Genomic DNA, 18178 nt, shown 5'->3' with positions numbered 1-18178 from the left:
AGCTTTCCATCCAGCTGGTTCTCACTGCCGCAGCAACGTTATCTCCTCCGCTCTAACAAAAGCTCCGTATTCTCCATCCAGCTGGCTGTCACTGCCGCAGCAGTGTTATCTCCTCCGCTCTAACAGAAGCTCCGTATTCTCCATCCAGCCGGCTGTCACTGCCGCAGCAGTGTTATCTCCTCCGCTCCAATAGAATCTCAGGATTCCCCATCCAGCTGGCTCTCACTGCCGCAGCAGTATCTCCTCCGTTCAAACAGAAGCTAAGCTTTTCCATCCAGCTGGTTCTCACTGCCGCAGCAGTGTTATCTCATTCGCTCCAGCAGAAGCCCAGTTTCTCCAACCGACTTTTACTGCAAACAGTGTCATCTCCTCCGCTCCAACAGAAGCCAGTTCCTCCACCCAAAGCCTCCACTACCACAGCAGTGATACCGCCTCAGCTCCCGCAAGAGTTCCGTTTTTCCATTCAACTTGCTTGCACTGCCGCAGCAGTGATCTCTCCATATTTCCGCAGGAGTTGAGGTTCTACTTCCAACCCGGGGGTTTCAAAAAACAAGTTAAAACGGCTCGTCCCCACGGCTGCAGCAGTATCGACAACTCCGCTCTCGCAAAGCCCGATACTCCACCGAAACTCGTTTCAATACCACAGCAATGTCGCCATCTCCTTTCCCACAGGAGCCCAATCGTCCATACAAATGGTTCGTTTGGATAGTTGGAAAGCAAGTTGAAACGTCTCGTATCTTTGCTGCAGCAGTTACAGTCAATTCCGCTCCCGCAGGAGCTCTGATACGCCCTTCCAAAACCCGTTCCACTGTCTCAGCAGTCTCACCGTTCCCTTACAGAGAGCCTAATTCTCTGTACAACTGGGTCTTCGGATAGTTTGGGAAAGCAGATTCAAAGGGCTCATCTCCACTGCCAGCAGTATCACCAACCTCACTCCTGCAGGAGTTCCGTTCCTCCATCCAAACTAGTCCCACCACCACAGCAGTGTCATCTTCTCAACTCCTACAGGAGCCTAATTCTCTGTACAGCCAGCCCATTGGATACGTTCGAAAGCATGCTGAAACAGCTCGTCTCCACTGCCACAGCACTGCTATCTCCTCCCGCCTACAAGCAACCACCCCCAGCTGACTACCAACGAGTTTCACCCGTCTGATACCACGACCACCAAAACCTCAGAAAATAATGATCAAAGATCTCCCGATCCAGTAACTAACCCCCCTTCGATCGGCACAGCACCAGTTCATGCTCTGCAACTTTTGGGGGGCATCAACATCATTTACTGGCTGCTGTCCTATGCTAGTAGCAATTTTTTGGGGGAGTACTCTGGGTTCGGGCCAAATACCGAGCTCGGAGCCCTCTCCTCGGACAGCACGCCAAATACGCATACTATTTATTCTATCTGAATTATTTGTAAGTGTGAACTCGTGAAATGATGTTTCTTAAAAAACTAAGTTCGGGAGAAGCACGTGCAAATGATCTACCTAATCATGATGTCATTCCAACCAGCTGTCAACAATCAGTAATCATCATGTCTACCAATCAGCTCAAGTAGAGGATCACATAAATAGCCAGTCAACTCACCAATGTTCCTTGACAAAGTTTGCAGCATCCCTCCACCACCCCTTCTACCTCACACGCACCTGGTTAACTTTCCTAACCAGAGATACGGGGGGAGTACTCTGGGTTCGGGCCAAATACCGAGCTCGGAGCCCTCTCCTCGGACAGCACGCCAAATACGCATACTATTTATTCTATCTGAATTATTTGTAAGTGTGAACTCGTGAAATTAGCATTAGCAAGTCCATACTTGCTCTTCAAGCGCAGTGTGGCAGATCCAGTCCAGCCAAGACCAGATACATTTTGACATGGCTCTAGATCAGTGTCAATATCAGCCATATTAGTCAAGTAATCTAGTCAATATTTAGTTAACCACCATTTAATTACAAATCTACCTTACAAAATATGACCTCGAAATTCACTAAATACATTTGAAATTAAAAATATTTTTAGAGATGACAGATTCTCACAAAAATTGCCTGAATAACTGGCTCGTTAGATAAATCAGTCTATCACTAATCAAGACAGGTCATAATATTTTCATATTTCCAGTTCCATTCCAAGAATTTCCTGTATGCTTGCCATATTCAGGCTCTGACATTCAGCGTCTGCTGCACAACAACTGACATATTGCATTCCTTGCAATCAAACTTGTTGTTGTCTCTGTGTTATGAGTAGAGTGTTAGTAAATTTGCATTAGCTGAGCTAAATAAACCAGCTTTCGTTAATATTAGTAATTGGGTAGTGCTATTAAAATATGCCATAAGGGTTTAATGAATATGTTGCCCTTTGCTACTTTGAATCTTTTCCAAAATAGTACACGATTCTTGAGCGAGACATCAAATAAATCGTATTAGATTCACCTAAATGGTTCATCTAAAATATCAAAATATCATATCAAAAATAACAGCACATCTACTCTCTGTCACACAGAGTGACCGCTCAAAACAAATGATTTCCTTGTCTAATTCAGTTCTGAATGGCCTGATTTTACAGTACTGCACATCTCATATTACATTGCTGAATACGTGAGACATATTAAAAGTCAAAACAATAAGCTCGAGAGTGCATTGCTACTTCCTTCAGTTTGCTGCAGGTAGAAAGACACACTGTTGTGAACGCATGAGGAGAAACAGCAGTGCACGTGTTGGGCATTCAATTAGACAAAGTGTTTTAAAAGTCACAGGATGCGTGAGTATCTATCGGAGGAACGCAGACAGAGGGTCTTACCTCCTGTCCGTGGTCTCGGTGCGGTGGTTGAAGAGCGACGCTGTGGGTCTTTATACGGGCTGAATTCAGATGCACATGAATGAAATATCAATCCACGTCTGGACGGCGAACAAAGCGGCATTTGAGCTGCGATCCGAAAAGGCCACCGCTCCGTCCGGCCATCCTCACAGCGGCGACGCTGGAATATTCCTCTGTGACATCCCTTACAAACAAAATATCAAATCAATATCGACCGGGTCGTGAGTCTCTTACCAATAAGAGATTAACAAAGCAAAATGACGCTCAGTCAGTATCCCTAAAATAGGTTAAGAACCTTTCTCCAATTCCCTGCTTCCCTCTGAACACAGCTGAGTCGCTCTCTCTCTCTCTCTCTCTCTCTCTCTCTCTCTCTCTCTCTCTCTCTCTCTCTCTCTCTCTCTCTCTCTCTCTCTCTCTATCTCTCTATTGTTCAGTCCGATTCGTAACGTAAGACTCGCATCAGTGCTGCAATCGTTCATTCAGCTAGTTTTATTTTGACGTAACAATCTAAATATAGCTGTAATATGAGTAGAATAACATACTGTTTTTGTTTATTAAATGGCTGCTCAAATATATAAATGTTAATTTTAAATTAATTTGCGTATTATAGATTAAAGCCTCTGCTAAGTAAAACCGGCACTAGGTTTCAACATTATGCTACAGAAAACAATCGGCCTATTTTACGATATGTCTATTATTATTGCTACTTGGCCTATTAATCTACAGTTGACTTCCTCTTTTTAAGTTCTCTCTCAAAGTTCTTCGTTTCTCTGCTGTTCTTTCGAAGCTTCTCTGTAAGACTTGAAACGTTGACTGACACCTTTCCGGTCACATGATTTCAGCACCAAGGACAGCGACACGTGACCTCAACACGGGCTTCTACAACAAATGAAAACATTAATGCACTTTATATATGAGCAGAGGCCTATCTAAGCAACAACACAAAAGAAAGAGTGCAATTGTTTGGACATATATTCATAACAGCACAATTGCAAGTATAAAAGTGTTTTTCTACAATAGTGCAATAAACAAAAGGTTAATGAGTAACTTACGTTTTAGACAATATTGCCTGTAATATATATATTTTTTTCCTTTTCATTTATATTTTTGTTCTGCCAAAAAAAAAAGCAGCTCCAAAGAAAGCTAAAGCAGCAATGACTCACTAACCGTAAATGTACGCCTCCTACTGGTGTACCTGCAGAGAAAGTCAATGGGAGAGATAAACAAAAATATGCCTAATATATTTATGCATGCCTAACACATTTATGTATCATTATGATATATAATAGTACAAAATAGTGCATGCATACAAACATTGTTACTATGCTATTTTTTGTCACAAACAACTGCACTGTAAAATCTATTAGTTAAGTACCTTCAAAAACATGCAACCTTATTGCCTTCAAAAATGTTTAAAGTGAAATAGGAATGTATATTGATGTTGTACATTACAAACACTTAGTATAGTTTACTTACACAAGTGTTTTTACACAAGAGAGAATTGACTTTAAATAAAATGCAATTGTTTTATTGTTAAAAAACTTGAGTCTGTGACTCAAGCATGGCCATTTGCAAGATATTTTCACAAATATTGCAGGATTATATCAACCCAATTAAAAGTTTTTAAAAGTGTTTATGACATGTATTAGCAAATTTACAAAATAGACTAGTTGTAGTAATGATTTAGTAAAAAGTCACATTTTAAAAGCAACATATTTATTACTTCTCTTCCTTTGAAACCACAATGAAGTTCCAAGTGCCCAGCCAAGGGAACACTGATCGAGTTTAAACAAAAACATTTGAGGAAAATCAACATCAATATAGGAAGTCATCTTATGTGATGTGCCCTCCAAATGTTTCATTTGTATGGACAATTCAACATTCAATATGACGTTAGGAGATGAGTGAATGCAACTAGAGAAAGCAGCCCACAAACACTTTTAAATATTAAAAATAAAAGGATTCCTCTCTTGAGAAGCATTCAGTCTTTCCACCATGTAAATCGCAAACCCACCATGGTGTGAGCGCAACTGGCTTTTAAAGGGAATGAAGATGAGACTCGGATGAGTTTATTGCATGTTATAACCAAACACACATTACTCATTAAGAGAATAGGATGGACCATGCACAGAGTGTTTTTAATAATAATAGTAATAACTTTATTTTATATAGCGCTTTTGAAAGTAAATTCTCAGAGCACTTCACATTAGTAAAATTAAGATAGATAAAACAGGGATGGTAAACACAATATAATAATAATAATAATAATAATAATAATAATAATAATAATAATAATAATAATAAATAAATAAAAAATAAAAAACAATTTAACAATTTTTTCCATTGTTAAACTAGCAGATTAAAACACACACTAAGTGCACCTGCGCCTTCCGCTTCAGACCATGCACTCAGATCAGGGCTAGACATCACAAGATCCGCTAAAAAACGCATTGTAGTCTAGGTGTAACCCCTTCTGTTCAGACCAGGACTCGAACCTGGGTCCACCGGCATGAGAGTCGGATGCTCTAACAAGGAGGCTAAAGGCTGCAACCTCAAGTGTCAGTCGCTAGAGCGTCCCTTGAGGTCAGAGGAGTGAGGTTTACTCGCACAGCAACTACTGCTAGCTGGCCTCTGTTACATAGGCGTGCAGTTCATTCATTGTAGTTCTTGGGAAGTATATTCTGTTAAAAAATATCTCCCTTTGGAGTGGACTTTGAGCTTCAGATCTTTCAGATCTAACCATCAGATCTTTTTATGCTCATTACACACTAATTAAAAAGCATAATAGGAACTCTAGACATTAAGTAAAGTTAACTAAAAAGTGTTAGTTAGAACAACTGTTGGATTTTAAAGTTTTGGAATATTTTTTGGAGAGGATTTTCAAGTTATTTGTACTTTATAACATCATCAAATAACAACATCAAATGCATCACTATTCCATCACATAATCACAACACGGAGGGGCTTAAAACCCACATTAAAACAGTTTATGAGCAGAGAGGTGCAGTACACCGATGCATTAACTCACAGTCCATTACTGTCTTTTAGTGTACATGAAATAACACTTATATCTGATGGGGAGTTGGTGATCCCTCTGCTGTAACTGTCATTTTCATGCCTGTGTCTATATTTATGTCTGCGCTTATTTCAAAAAGATAAAGTCAGTGTATAAGAGAAAGTGTTGGTATGGTGTGTCAAATAGCTGATTTGTTCTCTGCTCCTGGGGCGAGTCTCACCCCCATAGCAAAGACGAATCGAGCGTCACCCTACTTTAATAATGCATCTCTCCCAGACTGATAATAACACAATTTATTTCCGAACCAACCCTTGCTGTTAATGAATGTTTCGACAGAAACACGCTCCTCATAAATGATAGCACCCGGGTGTCAACGGCATAACCCACATCTCAATAATGCTCGTCCTCAGCGGCCGCACTTTGTCATAAAACAAGGGCTTGGTGATGTCATGTCCGCCCCTTGTGTTAAATCCATAAAACTAGGTGGATGGCACACAATGGAAGGTTGAGTTTTCAGCAAGCAGGTATGGCACTCTGTCACCATGGTGATGAGATCCTGGGATGACATTAGTATTGGTTAACGAGAAGGAAGGGAAACTCTGCCTTTTCCTTTCTGTTTCTTCTCCTGCGTGGGGAACGCAGCTGCTTATCTGCGCGCATAATCCCTGTTGGGTTCTTTTGATGGCTGCGTTATTGTTTATATATGGGTCGTATTAACCTCTGGGATGGAGCAGGGTAGAGGGGGAGCAAGGCAAGCTGACCCACATTCAAATGCGGTTGGATCCGTGTGCATCTGTGGTGATGCATGCATTCAAACACGTTTTGAGCATTGAGACTGTATTGTGGTGTTTGTTTGCATTCGTTGTGCGTGTAAATACCCTCAGGGCTGCGCTGGTCCATGTCGACCCAGATCAGAGTAATTACACATCACAGACCAGCGTCTGGAGTAGATTTGGTACACCACATACTAAACAAACACACGTCAGCTCATATAGATCCATTTGACTTGACAAATTAAACCAAGCGCTGTTTCAAAACCAAGCGAGAAGCTTACCTCCATTTTTTTATTTAAAAATGTCATTCAAACACACTGTCCCAAGATTCTGCATTCCAATTGATATTTCTGACCTCTGCAACAAAAGCATTCCATTGCATAATGCATGGAAGATGAGTTTTGGAAATTGGACATTTTGAGTTACAAGCGTTTCATCATAGGGTAGAATCATATGGTTAAGTCAATCCCAGAACATGCTGCAAGAGAAACAGATATCATTTTGCGTTGTAAATGTATGTCGTTCAAAAGTTTGGGGTTGGTAAGACTTTTAATGTGGTCTTTATTTAACCAAAAACAATAATATTGTTAAATTGTCAGCTTTCTGAGGCCTGTACCATGAAGCTGGTTTAGCTGGCTAGCCAGATTTGTTTAAGCTTAGTTTGTGCCAATCCTGGGTTTTAGGTACCATTAAAGTGGTTTGGCTTTTAGCTGTGTTCATCGCCATAGTAACTTACTCTCCACAGCTAACCTGCTCCAGGGCAGGTTATGTTCTGGATAAGAGATCTCAAACTGAAACTGGACCAATCAGCTGTGAGTAAAGTGACACACTTCTGCAATAAAGTCACTCCCCCTGTTTCTGTCACGGCCGGGATACAGAGAGACACGATGAGAGATCCAAGTGCAGGTATGTCATTTATTTAGGGTAATTCTAAAAGAGAAAACAGTTCATGCAGGGGTCAAAACCAAAACATCAATCCAGAACATAAACTTGACAAGGACACAAAGCGAGAACAAGACTAGAGACGGACGTGAATATCAACAAGGACTCCGTGCCACATACTAAGACAGACTGGTATAAATACAAACGGAGAGACAAATGCTAATGAGGAATAAACTGAGTGCAATAATTACTGACCAGGGACAGCTGAGAGCAATGATTAGACAGAACATGGGAAATGTAGTTTATGAAGTGACAGACATCATAGGGAAGGAGGACATCTAGTGGATACCCAGGGAACACAACCCAGACACTGTGACAATACCCCCTTACTACGGAGCAGCTACCAGATGCTCCAAGACAAGACTAACAAAACAAGACCAGGAGGGAGGTGGACAGGTGGAGGCTCAGGGGGAGGGACGGAGGGCCAGGTAAAAAAAAAAAACATGTAAATGGGGAACAGAGAACTAAAGAGCAGACACAAAACAGGGAGACCAGGAGGGAGGTGGACCGGAGGAGGATCAGGGGAAGGGACGGCGGGCCAGACTCACAGAGGGGAACAGGGACAGGGAGAAAAAAAAAAAGAAAAAAAACAAGACAACAAAAGATCAAGGTGGATCAGGGCGTTCGGGAACCCAGGATAGTGCTGACTGGGCAGGACCCCAGGGTGGAGCAGAAGACCACCACAACCGTGTGGTCGAAACCGGAGCCCACCAGGGCGGCGCCGAAGACCACCACAGTAGGATCGGACTGGCAGGAGAGCAAGTCTGGTTGGGCAAGTCTGAAACAAAGAACGTGAACAAGTTAAGGGTAGCCTCCATGGCCACGATAGGATCAGTCTGGCACTCAGAGAGTTCGACTGAGACGTGACGAGGCTCTGGAAGTTCCGCAGAGGCGAGGAAAGACTCTGGTAGATCAGCCGAGACGTGACGAGGCTCTGGAAGTTCTGCAGAGGCGAGGAAAGAATCTGGTAGATCAGCAGAGACGTGACGAGGCTCTGGAAGTTCCGCAGAGGCGAGGAAAGACTCTGGTAGATCAGCCGAGACATGACGAAGCTCTGGAAGTTCCGCAGAGGCGGGGAAAGAATCTGGTAGATCAGCAGAGACGTGACGAGGCTCTGGAAGTTCTGCAGAGGCGAGGAAAGACTCTGGTAGATCAGCAGAGACGTGACGAGGCTCTGGAAGTTCTGCAGAGGCGGGGAAAGAATCTGGTAGATCAGCAGAGACGTGACGAGGCTCTGGAAGTTCCACAGAGGCGGGGAAAGAATCTGGTAGATCAGCCGAGACGTGATGAGGCTCTGGAAGTTCCACAGAGGCGTGGTGAGACTTCGGTAATCCAGCTGAGATGAGGAGAGGCTCCAGTAGTTCAGCAGAGACATGAAGAGTCTCTGGTACGCCCATGGTTTTTAGACTGGATTCCAGAAGATCCCCACTGACTTGACTTGGCTCAGGAAGGTCCTCGGTGACTAGCCCCGACTCTGGAGGGTCAACGGCGACTAGCCCCGACTCTGGAGGGTCAACGGCGACTAGCCCCGACTCTGGAGGGTCAACGGCGACTAGCCCCGACTCTGGAGGGTCAACGGCGACTAGCCCCGACTCTGGAGGGTCAACGGCAACTAGCCCCGACTCTGGAGGGTCAGCTGTGGCTGTCATCCTGTGCAGAGGTACTGGGCAAGCAGCCATCTTGGGCCATGGCTCTGGACCGGTGGCCATCTCTGGCATTGGCACTGGGTTAGACGCCATCTTGTGCTGTGATGCTGGACTGGCCTCCATCTTGCATCTTGACGCTGAGCTGGCGGCCATCTTGTGCAGTGGTACTGGGCTGGTGGCCATCTTGGGCCATGACTCTGGATGGGTGGCCATCTTAGGCCGTGGCTCTGGGCCAGTGGCCATCTTGGGCATTGGCGCGGAGTTAGTGGCCATCTTGTACTGTGGTGCTGGGCTGGCGACCACCTTGTGCTGTGGCACTGGGCTGGCAGCCATCTTGGGCTGTGGCGCTGGCTCAGCAGCCGTGACATGAACACTCCTGGAAATCTCTAGGATCTTGTTCAGCATGGAGAAGTAATCCAAAAATGTCTCAGCAGCCATCTTGGGCAGTGGCGCTGGGCTGGCGGCCATCTTGCCTCGTGGCATGTGGCTGGCGACCACCTTGTGCTGTAGCGCTGGGGGGGTGTCCATCTTGCCTCGTGGTGCTGGCCTTGCGGCCATCTTGGGCAGTGGCGCCACCATGGCGGACGTGCGCTTCTCCCCTCTCCGTCCACCATGGTGAGACAGTGACTCTGTTCCCTCCTCTACAAGCCCTGGATCGAAGGGAGGCCATTGTTGAGAGCGGTACTGGGCCTCCTCTCGACTACTCCCTCCTCGACGACCTCCCCTGGTTCCCCGGAAAACCACCAGGCGGGTTCCCTCAAAACTTCTTCTGTCCCACTCGGTGGCTGGGGAGGAAACATGAACAGACATACCGCTGGATCTCAAAGATGACGGAGTCCTTCTGTCACGGCCGGGATACAGAGAGACACGATGAGAGATCCAAGTGCAGGTATGTCATTTATTTAGGGTAATTCTAAAAGAGAAAACAGTTCATGCAGGGGTCAAAACCAAAACATCAATCCAGAACATAAACTTGACAAGGACACAAAGCGAGAACAAGACTAGAGACGGACGTGAATATCAACAAGGACTCCGTGCCACATACTAAGACAGACTGGTATAAATACAAACGGAGAGACAAATGCTAATGAGGAATAAACTGAGTGCAATAATTACTGACCAGGGACAGCTGAGAGCAATGATTAGACAGAACATGGGAAATGTAGTTTATGAAGTGACAGACATCATAGGGAAGGAGGACATCTAGTGGATACCCAGGGAACACAACCCAGACACTGTGACAGTTTCTGCTCCAAATTAAAGGTCACTACATAGCAAATGGTTTTTAAAGACTAAAGCATCTGGCTTTTAACAGTGCTTATTTATAATAATAATAATTTTGAATGATTTAAATATAATTAATGTAATTATTATACCCTTAATCAATTACACATTTATCATTAATAGGCACTTTGTTAAAATTTATATAAATAGCCTACATAAAGTCATACAAACTAAGCTTTAAAATTAATAAATAAAACTATTAAAAAAGAAGCTTACTGAGCTTAAATGTTAAATTTTCTCTATATATCAACTAGACTAACTTCATAACTTTTACTGGCATTGACATATAATATTTTTTTTCTTTAAGTAGTCTTCTTTCATAGACCGCTCTTTTCTTCTTACTGTGCATTTTTTCAATCATGTAATATTCTGCAGAAGAGAGAACTCAATTCCACTGCTCCTCTCGTGAGAAGTGAATCTCAGTTCCACAGCGTGTGATTGGCTGTTCACTGCTGATGTCACAGCTAAACTCCTGAACTCTGGATCAAAGATCAGCATCATGGGACCAACAAAGCCTTAAAACATTGATTTGGTTTTGTCAACGCAAAACTAATCCTCTAACCCTGAGTTTGTTAAACTACCATCATGGTACAGGCCCCTGGCGTGTTCTAGTCAAAACACGGCAGGAAGAACTGATTCAAAGTCTTTAATAAGTCTTTTCTTTTTTTAATCAGGAGATCACAGGAGAATACAAATTAGAATGATCACACTCTACTTAAAGATGACATGGAATAATCAGCTGAGGAAGCTGAGGGCTTTATTACATGGTGCTGTGTTCAAATCACCCCTATACCCCCATTCACTATTCCCTACATTACTCCACTAATACAGTCCACTTGAAGGAGTGAATGAAAACGAGTGAGTGAATTCAGACACTGCCTGTGACAGAAGGGCTGGCGCTTTTGTATAGTTTGTGCTTGCTGTTTAATAATCATTTGAAACTTAGCAAACTAGCAGCTCTAATATTAATGAAAAAAATGATCAGTAACTATCATGGAAACTAGCATGTATAAACCTTAATTGAAATATTTAATAATCAATTAAAAATGAATGTACACCTGTATGATATTACACTATACCCAGCAGTTTAGAAAGGGATAGATAGACTGATGATTCATCTGCAGGCGCCATCTTCTGATCAGACGAAGGAATTCATTGGGCACGTGACTCTCACAGTGCATTGTGGGTATTCTCTAGCCATTAAGCAACCATTTTGATCAGTTGTGCACTTGTTATTGAGATGCATTGTAGGATTGAATGAGTGTACATTGTCAATAATATTCATTGTGGTTTTGGACACCATTACAGATGGCTCCTCAAATAGTGCTCTACTTAAGGGTAGGGGCGATTTCGGACACGGACACAGACAGGCAGTCATGAGGTAACTAAATGAACAACAGATGAAAATAATAATCAGTCACTAAAGAAACAAACTGGTATAGAACTGAGTCCAAAATCACCCCCTAAAACCTCGATACCTATTTCCTACTTTAGTCCACTAATACAGTTCACTTGAAGGAGTGAATGAAAACAAGTAAGCAAATTTATTGTGGTGCAATGCGGGATAAAATGAGTGGACTCAATAAAATCCACCATGGTTTCGGACACCACTACAAATGGCTGTCCCCTTAAATAGTGCCCTATTTAAGAGTATAGGGGGGGATTTTGGATTCAGCCTTATAAACCAGAGGAACTTCTAAATCAGATCTCCAGCTCATGAAACAGTATATCATGTTCACGATCTGAGCACTGGTAAGAACAGTAAATGATGCTGGCTCACTACACATTGGGAGACTGATGCCTCTGTTTCCCTGTGACAACGCCCTCATTGTACAACATCATTTCTGGTATTTATAAACCACAGCAGAGCTGATATCTTTCTGACATTACTCATAATTATATTTAAAGAACATTATGATAAATTCTTTGCTTGTTATGTGTGCAACATTTCAGGAAGATTATTGTTAGCTAGGTTATTTATTTATTTTTTACTAGTATCAGTGTTTATGCTGAAATATAAAATAAGGGTTTGTATTTTTAAAGTTTAAAAACTTTTGTCCCTTAAAAATATTTAAAACATTTTTTCATTGAAAAAAAATGCCTTCATGCCTTCAAATAGCTTGAATGTAGCACCTTTGCCTCATTTAGTACACTGTAAAAAAAAAGAAAAAAAAAGATTCAGGCCCCAATTGAAACATTTTCAGTTGGCCAAATTTAATTTAAATGATTTTAATTTAATTCACAGAAATTAAATTTAGCCAACAATTTTTTTTGATGTGATTACTCACTAGAAAAATTTCAATTGGAGACCTGAATTGTTTTTACATTGTATATGCACATCTATGAATATGCAAATTACCCCCGCCTCCACTCATTCGGACCAGCTCAGAGATTCACTTGTTGATGATCACAAGCTTTTTGACGTCAGAAACACCAGCGATTTTGAACCGTGTTTAAATATGTGGTGCAGGCACGGAGCCAGAGAACAGAGGGAGCCCGGTGTAGCCGTAAGGCCGATGGTCCGAGGTGGAGCCGAGGAAGGGAAGAGCAAAGGTAAAGCCAGCAGGTCAACAGGCCAAGATGGAGTGGTGAGATCAATGTCTGGAGGCAGAAGCAGAGGATCCTCTTATAGGTGAAGCTGGAGACTGGAAGGTCTGAGGTAAATCCACACAGAGTAAAGTCAGAGGAGTAGTCGAGGGGCTGAAGGGAACAAGTGAAGGTGGCCGATGAACTGGCTAACTTTGGAAGAGGCCTATGTAAATGTTGCAAAGCAGCTCAACGGGTCTCATTGAGTTAGCATGCTGCCTTTGTAGGCAGTAGACAGCAAGGATTGGCTCACTAGGTTTTGGAACAGAGCAACTGTATCTGTGAACTACAAAACAATAGCTATACGAGCTGTGAATGTGTAAGTAAGATTGTACATTTGTCTATATGTCCATAGGCAGAGTGTTTTGTAGGAATTATTGTAACATTGAACTGAGAAACCAAACACGTTTTTACCCTGGAGAAAGAGGTCGGTCATGACTAAAACAGCTTTGAAGGATTACAGCATTGAAAAAAAGTCATATTTTAGAAAGAAAACATGAGCAATGGTGTAGAGACAGATGTTTTCTTTTCCACTAATCTTTGGGGGTTTTGGGGAGGGATGAAAACAAGGGCTTTAGTAGAAACAGTAGAGCAGAAAGTCTCTCTCTCTCTCTCTCTCTCTCTCTCTCTCTCTCTCTCTCTCTCTCTCTCTCTCTCTCTCTCTCACACACACACACACACACACACACTAACACATACGTTCAGACATCTGTCTCTATACTGGCTGCTCGAGGTCAAAGAATAAGCAGATTTGACTGATTAATGTGTGCACTTTTATCTGTGTGTTTGCAAAGGCCTGTTCACGTCAAGAAAAGCTAAAGATAGCGCTAATGTTCTGTTTATAGGCCTTTATTACACTTCGGCCTTTGAAAAGAAGCTTCAAATAATAAATTCTGCTGTAGACTGAATCAACGGCAGTGCCCATGGCATGGTGATTTATTGATGTGTGTCAGGTATGATGAAACAAAGAAAGATGGTGTCATGTTATTCTGATACATTCCTTGATTTATAGGGGAGCGCACAAGCCTACTGTACGTTTATGTGCAATACTTCAGTCTGGCCACCTTTTTTAATTAAACAGATGCAATAATAAAATACAAACAACATATCACATTAAAGAGCAATATAATTAGAGGAGATTACATCTAAAAAAACATGTATTATTAGCAAAGACTTTACAAATGAAACAATAACCGCATTGCTTTCACATGCTTTACTTTCCAAAACAATCAAGTATTAGATCAAATTGAAGTCGTACAAATACATTTGCAGCCCAGAGTTGATTATTTTAAAATAACTGGTTTGATCATCTTAAATGTTTCACACTGTAGACAAGATTCGAGTAATCATAATAAACAAATACATTTTTTTCAAAATAACTTACAAAGGAGCAGTAATTTTTCGATTTACAACAAGAATATTTTCATACTCATAAAGTATGTTCAGAGCTTTATTTTGAAATAATGATGAACAGGAAAAATCATGAAATTGGTAGAAACCTCAGTTTGTTTTCATGCCAAGAGTTCAAAAGATAATATCCATTACATTTTAGAGAAAAAAAAGGTCTGAAAAATGTTTTACATATAAAGAACAATACAACAGATTTGCCATTTGTTTATTAGCGGTTGAATAGTGTCTACTTAATAAATTGTATGAAAATTATGGAAATATATTGTTCAGATCACTCAAACCATATATGGAACTGGAGGCGCCCGTATATGGTCTGTAATGGAGCTTGGTTGTCATCTACTGAAAAAGTTTGGCACTGCTCCAAAACTAAATCTGACTGAAAGCTCATTTTTTGAGAATTGAAACACAACTCTCGTGTTCGTGTAAAACGTTTTGTAAAATGTATATTTTATATAAAATTTATTTTTACATTTTCATAAACTTTAATTTTTATATTTTTTTCTATTTCACTTACATAATTAATTTAAAAATACTTCTTCTACAATAATCTGCCAAATGTCGTCTTTAAAACAAGACCAGCCTTATATCTATATTCCAAAGCATTCTTGAATTATAACCATTTAAGGTTGGGATAGTGCATTCTCATGTCTATACCAATAAAGGACGGGTGACAGGTTAAAATCATTCAGTTCCTGATTCCAGTGATATAATTCATCTGTGATGTTACTGTTACAGTTGTACAGTGGTGCTATATCTTTATCGTCACAGTTATCTTCCTTTGTGTGAACAGGCCTTAAAGGGATAGTTCACCCAAAAAGGAAAATGTGCTGTTAATTGACTCTCCCTCAGGCCTACATAAAGTGTTTCTTTTTCTTCAGTAGAACAGTAAAGAAGATTTTTAGCTGAAACAAAGTGACGGTAGGTGGCCATTATTCATTATTCAAGGTATTATAGGTACCTTGATCAGGGTTGGAGCGAAACTCTGCAGTGCATTGGCCCTCCAGGGTAAGATTTGAATAGCCCTGGCCTACATCTTATATGGCTTGAGGATGAGTCAATGAACAGCAAATTTTCATTTTTGGGTGAACTATCCCAATTCATCTGTCATCTATTTGAATGTCCAAACCACTCATTCCAACTCACACACGCAAACACTCACAGCCCATCAACGCAGTGGTCTGTAAATCCTCCTCAATGCTTTTCACCAGCTACCCCTCAATATGCTCATTACGATTTCAGAAACACATTGCACCACAATCGATAGATTTCCATTAACGTGATGGACGGCTGTTTTTCAAACGCTCTCCTGTCTCAACAGAATCACAGGATGCCATTTATGCGACAGAAGTGTCATGACTAATGCTCGCTCCTGAGACAATATCTGTCTTCTTGGAATTTCAGCCCATTTAACTTCAGCAGATTATTCACATTCAGACACACTGCAGAGCTATTATTTTCACGTTAAACCTTTGATGAATTCATGTGGTAATGCCATATGAGAAAGGAGAATGGGGGAAGATGGCTTCAGTAATTTTCCGTTTCTTTCAGACGTTCCGAAGGCCTGTTCATCCCTCTCCGTCACTGACAATGCCAGACTCAATCTCCTATAATTCATCATTCATATTGACTTACAGGACTTCTCAGAGGACACAAACTGCAGCCAAAGCAGGGACGAATCCAGCAGATATGAATACCTGAATTCATAAAAAGACAAGGAACCTTTAAAACATGTAAATTTATGCATCCCACATGCTCCATTAATTAAAAAAATATGAAAACACACGAGCAGCTTGGATGAGCTGCTACAGTTTTTAAATAAACAGTCATTCATGACTTGAATTCTGCGAGAATCTTCTCAAACAAATGCAAATCTGCTCATGCTAGGATATTTTAGATGGTCAGTGCATCCAAATTTGAGCTTCTGAGATACATGCCTACTTAACCTAATTAATGTACGCAGTAAAAAACAGTATGGTTATATTAGTAACAGCATATACCCTGTACACCGTGTATTGTACAGTATGCAGACTGCAACATTTGACAAAATGTACATTATACACAGTATCCCACAATGCAGCATGCTCTACAAGAATTTTAAGCATCTCTAAAACTGCAGCTCTTGTGGGCTATTCCCGGTCTGCAGTGGTCAGTATTTATTAAAAGTGCTCCAAGGAAGGAACAGCGGAGAACCGGCGACAGGGTCATGGGCGGCCAAGGCTCAGTGATGCACGAGTGGAGCGAAGGCTGTTCCGTGTGGTTCGATCAAACAGACGAGCTACTGCAGCTCTAAATGTTCAAGAAGTTAATGCTGGTTCTGATAGAAAGGTGTCAGAATAGACAGTGCATCGCAGTTTGTTGCGTATGGTGCTGCTTAGCCGCTGACCAGTCAGGGTGACCATGCTCCGAAAGTGTCAGCAGTGGGCATCAGAACTGGACCATGGAGCAATGAAAAAAATCATATCTAATTCACATATTTTTTTAATAATACCGATTAGATCTGCTATTGATCATACTGATAATTTTGTTCCATGGATGATTTGGGAAGTTGTCCACATCATAAAAAGGAATTGTTCAGGACAGTTATCAGAGAGAATCTTCTAAGCTAAATTCCTCTTCCAGCTATCTTGACCCATACCAACAATATATTTTTTAAAGTTTCACACTGTTTGATAGACTACGTCCTTGATATAGTTAATTGTTCCCTGGAGACATGCAGGCATTTTTTCTGCATTTTCCCAAAGGCTTTTAAATGTGTTGTTGTGAAGCCACTTATAAGAAAAGAAACCTGTATTGTTCTCTACTTTAATAGCTTCTGGTCAATTGCTAACATGTGTTTTTTTTTTTGTTTTTTTTTAGTATGATTTTAGAAAGTTGTATTGCAGCAACTTCATCAGTTTTTAGATGAATATAATATTCTGGAGAAAAATCTGTCAGGTTTCAGATAAGGTCACGGCATTATTAAAGGTAGTGAGTGCTCCCTTTGGGCAGCAAATATGACATCAATTATTACGCTTATGCCACTGATGATATACAATTATACACTGAAAGGAAGACTAAACTGAAATTGTTATTGTGGGCCAAAAACATTAGCAGATAGAAGCTGGATTGGGTTCCTTAGCCCTACAAAAAAGAACGGGTGTCATTTTAAACTGTGACCTGAATTTGAAGTCTCATATTAATCAAGTGACAAAAACTTGCTTTTGTTTATCATCAGAGAAATGTCCTTTCTTATCTGATGATGCTAAGAAACCCATTCATGCTTTTATCTTCTCTCATCTTGTATATTGGCTTACCTAAGATTGATACAAAATGCTGCAGCCAGAGTACTAATGAAATTAAAAAGGAGAGAGCATATTACACCGGTTTTAAATAAATGATTTACTAGTTTATTAAAGGATTGGTTTTAAGGTTATTTTATTGGTTTATAATGCACTACATAATCTAGCACTTTTATTTCCGAACTGTCTGTTAAAATACATGCTCCAAAAATGTAGTAATTGTCAACTTAAAGTGAAAGAGGCTAGCATTCATATTTTTAAAAGGCAGGTTAAAACATATATTTTTAAAGTTATCAGTGATTCTCTCTATAGTGTGTGTGTGTGTGTGTGTGTGTGTGTGTGTGTGTGTGTGTGTGTGTGTGTGTGTGTGTGTGTGTGTGTGTGTGTGTGTGTGTGTGTGTGTGTGTGTGTGTGTGTGTGTTGTGTGTGTGTGTGTGT

The 18178-nt window shown here is 41.1% G+C and overlaps 1 protein-coding gene across 2 annotated transcripts in view; it reads right to left on the bottom strand.

Moving 5' to 3' along the window:
* The window catches only part of lrrc24 (leucine rich repeat containing 24), a 38389-nt gene extending 34782 nt beyond the window's left edge, over window positions 1-3607 (bottom strand). The window contains exons 1-2 of one of the 2 annotated variants that reach the window (XM_067452772.1): window positions 3101-3607; window positions 2788-2989 (exon numbers count right to left, since the gene is read on the bottom strand). In XM_067452772.1, the coding sequence (XP_067308873.1) occupies window positions 2788-2908 (121 nt within the window). In that variant the 5' untranslated portion in view covers window positions 2909-2989; window positions 3101-3607. Of the gene's footprint in view, window positions 1-2787 lie in introns of both variants that reach the window. The other variant, XM_067452771.1, reaches the window with a different exon arrangement.
* Window positions 3608-18178: the final 14571 nt, after the last annotated feature.

The sequence above is a fragment of the Pseudorasbora parva genome, chromosome 9, assembly GCF_024679245.1.
Source record: "Pseudorasbora parva isolate DD20220531a chromosome 9, ASM2467924v1, whole genome shotgun sequence".
Lineage (NCBI taxonomy): Eukaryota > Metazoa > Chordata > Actinopteri > Cypriniformes > Gobionidae > Pseudorasbora > Pseudorasbora parva.
Note: the sequence above shows the minus strand (reverse complement) of the source record. Positions and strands in the feature narration are given on the sequence as shown.